Below are 6000 nucleotides of genomic sequence, written 5' to 3' on the forward strand. Positions count from 1 at the left end.
GAACGAGAATGCCAGAAAGCGCAAATCAGAGGCAGGTTCCACAAAACTGCGACGAATTCGCCAGGAATTCTGTGCGACTACTATTTTCGTCTTATTTGCGATTTCGCATTCATTATGGCTACAGCAACAGCATCCCGAACTTTTTTCGTTAGATGTTACTCAAGTCAGTTGTAAAAAAAAAAAACAAACATAAGAAATGCGATTTCTCGCGCGTATTATTTTGCTCTGCTCTACAATTCTCCTGGTGCCGAATTTACGAAGCTTTGCGTTTGTCAGAGATTTTTCAGATTGACCAACTGGCCTCGTTAATATGTGTAGCACCAAGATTGCCTGAAAATTTATGTTACGAATAATTCTAGCGTAAAGTGTTTTTGTGAACACGGGCCCGTTATGCAGGCTTTCAGGCCGGCATAACGCACCTCAGCTTTTGTTACGGCAGTTTAAAGGCTCGTCAACTCTGGTGAGAAAATGCGAGTAAGCCGTGGGCGAGAGAACACGCACAGCGAAAACGTTTTCCAGACGCGGAACGGATTGTTCTCGGGGCCTTTTTTTCTTTTTTCGGTGTACTGCTGGCTGCTGACCTTCGTTTGTCTGGCGTGCTTCTGCTGGCGTAAAGAGGTGTAGCAGATAAATCTCAGCCAGGCGAGGAAATGAAAAGCGAAACGCCCTTAAATTGGTCAGTGAATTAATCTGTTCCGAACCGATGGCGCATACCATAAACGGCCCAGTCGCACAGCAAAGCCAAGGAAGGCATGAGCACAACATTCAAAGGGAGCACGAGCAGAGCTGACGACTGTATAACTCGGAGCACGACACAGAGGTGCCACCATAATCTGTAGAATGTTGTATACGTTGGTCCACCCCCAGTGCCCGAAGTTGCGGCGAAGGCGCTACTGAAGTTTCTACGAGCAGCCATGCAGCCTCGTGTACGTGTACCATTTATCTCTATCTCTACCCAAGTGGATTGGGCTAAATAAGCAAAAGAGCAACAGATAGAACACTGCGTGCACATCCAGAAGCGGCAATGAAGTGACAGCAGCCATCCCGTCCTGCTCAACATACGCTGCATCAGAGATGCTACGGCACCATCTGCACAGCAGTTCACGCTACTGAATTCCTCGCTCCGGCTCCTCGGCCCACCTTTTGTGCGGACTTGCTCTTCTACAAAATTCCTAGCCTAGTCTTCTGGGCTCTCTATAGAGTTCCTGGAGGCAGACGGGCTGCCACGATCTCTCTGTGAGCCCGCTTTGCTACTACAAGGCCTACGGTGCGGTGCTGCCTAGGCCCAGCCTTCCATTTTACCCCATTATCTCCCCTTTCTTCTTCCTTGTAAGCGCTCGGTAATAAAGGGAAGCGGACATAGTGCATTTTTAGTCTATGCAACGTCTCCCTCTCTTTCTTAGTCTACGGGTGGTCAGCCGGTTTCGGAAACCATAGCAACGCACAGGTCACTTTCTGATCTAATTACATATGTGATCACAGTCTAACTACCTTTGTCATCGAGAATGCTTTCGAGACGAAGTGATCTGGCTTCGAAAGAAGAATCCACAACAACCAGCCAAAGACGCTGGTAGTTGTAGCGTGGAGAGTTGCATGAAAAAAATAAGCCTAGGTGAACGTCACTCCCATCCAGAAGTGACATCTCAATGTTGCATTGCTGTAGAAGAGGCCTTGTAGCTTCTTCTTCTTCTTCAGAGAAGGCCGGGGAACGCGCAGCAGGCAACACTTCGAGAGAAACGAGGAGTTCAGGTAAGCTAGCCTCACGTCTTTGCCAGTGAACTCATTGTTTTTCAACGTCTTCTGTTTTACAAAGTGAGTACGGCCCAGTGGAGGCAATCAACTGGTGAATCTATAGATTCACTATTTGATTTCTTTCAGCGGATCATGCCCAGGAATGCGGCACGGTGCACTCCAGCGAACCCAGGAATGCGATTCGCGATTTTTAAAAAACAAAAAAAAAACATGCGCTAATTCTTCAACGCGCGTAAGCAATATGTGCGTGGCCACTTGATTCTCCAGCTTCCGTCCCTTACACAGACAACGTGCGACACTACGCGTGTGCGCGTCGTCGATTACGTTTGCCACATGTCGCAGAACTCACGTTCGCTGTTGTGTTCTGCCACTTGGACGAGCAGGCGGGCGGCCAAGTCCACTTTTTGCCGCAGCAGCTCGGCGTGTGCTTCAGGCAGCTCGACATCCACTACGTGGAACGACTCGGTAGGGGCTGCTGAGTCTGCTGGGAAGGGGCTGAAGCCCGATGTGCTGTCGCACACCACCGATTCGACGCTCTCCAGGCGCTCCTCCGGTGTCGACGCGGTGGTGGCATGCCGCGACACCCGCACCGCCGGCCGCTCATCGTCCCCGGCTGGTCGCTGGCGCTGTACGAATTTACCTTGTGAGACGGTTACACAATACGCACTGTCCGCAATACACCAGTATGGGACATTACACAATACCGCATACCTTACTGCTCTCTTTCGAGAGTGATGGCTCTGATGACGTCCGGTAGGGGACTTGCATCTGTCGCTTTCGTATGCTCAGTGCAGAATCGTTGGCTCAATCTTCAGTACACACATAGCATGATGTTCCCAGGTTAACCTTTACAACATTTTTAATTTAATTTATTAAGCTTCACAAATCACAGGCAAGACAATGCCGATTTAAACGTTGGTACTTCAAGAGCTACAGACATTGCGATGAGACGGCCCATTCACCACCTCGTTATGCACAGCCTCGAAACAGAACGTGCATGGATGTAACCGCCTGCGTTGCCTGAGAGAGAGCAAACAGCGACTTTTCGGCTGAGTCCAAATACACCGCGTGAACACAAAAACTAAGTTCTTCCACGTATATTTCATTTACTACAAAACGGCGACGTATAACAGAGGCTTTCGTGGTTCCTTCGTACTTTGCCGACATTCACAGGTTGTCGCTTGTACGCGCGTGTATCGAAATGCGAAAATGTCACACATATCTATCGGACGCAGACGCAGAGCGCGCTCCTACCGACCTGATATCGAAGGATGCGAGCACGGTGCTTGCAGTGTAGGCAGCCGGAACCGAGGGCCCAGAATCCGAGAAGGGCGACGCACAGCAGGGCCTGGCGGCGGCCCGACATCAGCGCATTGTGCGCCTATGGCGCCGCCCTCACTGCTAGGCCGGCCTCAGCGCTGCTGCACCTGCTGCTGCCCACACAAAAGGCCCACCGGGAAAAATAAAAGGGAAAGAACGCTCACGACAAAGTAATAGTTAGTCTTAAGATCATGTAGCACTCGTTAGCACGCTTAGCACAGTTAATAGTAAAGGAAGGAAGGAAGGAAACGAGGGAGGGATGTTAGCCAGTTTATAGACTGACTGGCTTACCCGCGCTAGGGAAAGGGGAAAAAGGAATAAGAGATAATAGGAGGATACAATGCCAAAAAAAGGAAATAAAGGAAAGAACGAAACAAGAAAAAAAGGCGATAATCACACTGCTTAAAGTTTGTCTCTGAGAGCACTTGTCCTTAAAGGTGTACAGACACGAAAATTTTCAGTTGTTTTCTTGCGTCAAATGAAAGGCCAAGCACTCAAGAGCCTAGAAAATACACTGCTAAGCGGAAAGCACCCTGAAAAAGTAAGTACATATGTTTTAAAAGCTAGTTTCGGTTCCTGCTGTACCCTGACGTCACAACAAGGTATGAGCTTCTCGTCACGTGCTCGCGCAAGATATCGTGACGTTTCCACGGCCGCTCCGCACCGTGACTCCCTTGATGACGCACAAGCGGCCATTTTAGAAGCTTTGGTACCTGATGTCATCACAACTAGGCAGACCGCTGCGTGAAGCCACCGGTATTTGTACTGTAGCCTGACATCAAGCTAATGTCGACGTCGGTAGGTGTGCCATGGAAAAATTGACTTTGATATCGAAATAAAATACCTTATCAATCAGCCTTTGCTGAGCTTCACACTTGCTCAGAGCCGTATCTCTATACAGGAGATACACCTCCGAAAAATGGTGTCAGCACCCCTTTAGCATTGCCATTTTTTGGGCGTGTTGGTAAACGGAACTCGGAAACATATTGAGCGCTTACAAACAGGGACGTAAGCGCATTGTGTTGTCGTCTCCCTTACGTCCCTGTTTGTAAGCGCTCAATATGTTTTCGAGCACCCCTTTAACATGCGCAACAGTGCATTAGAAAAGCTACGTAATGGTGAAGAGCTGTACTGAGCGTGATCTCGCCACTGTCGGTGTAAGCATGGTTACCTCTTGCGCTTAGCACAACAAAACGAGCACGAAAAACAGGGACACTTTGACGACGGATGGTGCGCAACAGTGTCCCTGTACTTAGTCCTGCTTCTGTTGTACTCAGCGCAAGAAGTAACCATAACAGCCGCCAACGCCTCAAGTGCAGCTCACGTGCTTTTCGCGAAAAGAATGAGCTCGTACTTCTAACACGTTGCGTTTCCTAGCATGGCGTCCCAAATATGGAACGTGGACTGTGTTTTGGGACGCAAAACCAGCACTAGAGTGGATTATCGAACCTGTGCGAACAGTACTTGACATGGCGCGTCAGTCCGCTGTGACAAAAAGGAACATCTTCACGGCTTCCTGGACACCACTACACCAATCACGACGCTGTGGCTGTGACAGCGCTAACAAATTCCATCGGCGATTCTTCTTCTATGTAAATCCCTTGATTAGTACAGAAGCGTCAATTTATATATTCAATTTACAGGTTAATCTAAATTCTTGCAATGTTTATCACAGATATTCACAAATCCTATACAACAAATTTGTACGTTATTTCGGAGCGGTGTATAACGCGTTTCTTTTTTTAGATTAGACGTAAATTAATAAAATTAGCTTATAGACCTGTGATACCCATTTATGACCGAGTTGCACAGTCAAAAATGTTACTCTTGAGTTGTTTCCACGTTAGTCTACATGACAGTTTCTAGAAGTATTTATCAAAAAAAGACAGAGCATACGGCCTAAACAGAACATTTCCTCACCACAGTGAATATTAGTTAACTTGTTTTTTCTTTAAACGCCACAAATCACGTCAAACTTCAAATCGTATCCGCAAGGCGGAAGTTAACCCTTCTTTTAGTGGCCGCGCGGATAGCTCAGACTCTGAGTATTGCACCATGCGGGATAATGGATTATGTGCTTGAAGAAGAAACGAAAAATGACTGTTTGTCACGGATCAACAATCGATCATTTTCTACCAGCGTTATTCTGGGCCCGTGCCCGAGACCCACGACGACAGTGCTCGGAGGCCACAACAAAGTTTTCCGAACGCTGCGTCGATTCCAGAACTGCTGCCAGCATTCGTGCACGCACAAAAAAAAAAAAAAAAAAAAAAAACAGCGCGCGCACATATGCATAGTTGTGCATCCGTGACTCCATCAGAACTATACGTGTGTGCGCGTGCTAAAAATGTATATATACATATATTTTAATTCTGGGTTTTACTGACCAAAACAACAATGCGATTATGAGTTACGGCATAGATGGGGGCAGTCCGGATTAGTCTTGACCATCTAGAGTACAGAACGTGCGCCTAAATGGAAGTGCGCCTGAATTTTTGCCTTTCGCTCCCATCGCAGTACGCCCCTACGACGCTTAAAGCAGGAACGGCTGCCTAATGCGTGCGTGCTGCGTGTGCATCAGTGTTAGCGAGCTTAAAATCTCTTTACAATCCATCGTGTCGGAGTTTAGCTGTTGCCATCATCCTGCATTACGTTTACTAGTACAGGGACTCGATAAGTATACAATACAAGGATAACAGTCAGACCCCTTTAGAGTACGTGTGGTGTCTTTTTATTTACTGTGAAAGATTATTGCAACCATTCCCACATATTTCGATGAAAAACTTAAACTTAAGGAATTACACAACTTAAGTTGCATGAGCTCGTGTTTCATGCTGCGGCTAAAAACAGCGAGCACATAACAGGTCCTTCATTCTAAGTATGCTTCATGTAATGTATTACAACTACAGTCGAAACCCGCGATAACGA

The 6000-nt window shown here is 47.4% G+C and overlaps 1 protein-coding gene across 1 annotated transcript in view; it reads right to left on the bottom strand.

The window, feature by feature from the left end:
- The window catches only part of LOC119404996 (probable G-protein coupled receptor CG31760), a 166890-nt gene that overhangs the window by 70872 nt on the left and 90018 nt on the right, over positions 1-6000 (bottom strand). The window contains exons 3-4 of the mRNA XM_037671748.2: positions 3011-3182; positions 2102-2378 (exon numbers count right to left, since the gene is read on the bottom strand). Of these exons, the coding sequence (XP_037527676.1) occupies positions 2102-2378; positions 3011-3118 (385 nt within the window). The 5' untranslated portion in view covers positions 3119-3182. The remainder of the gene's footprint in view (positions 1-2101; positions 2379-3010; positions 3183-6000) is intronic.

This window comes from Rhipicephalus sanguineus, chromosome 1 (assembly GCF_013339695.2).
Source record: "Rhipicephalus sanguineus isolate Rsan-2018 chromosome 1, BIME_Rsan_1.4, whole genome shotgun sequence".
Taxonomy (NCBI): Eukaryota; Metazoa; Arthropoda; class Arachnida; order Ixodida; family Ixodidae; genus Rhipicephalus; species Rhipicephalus sanguineus.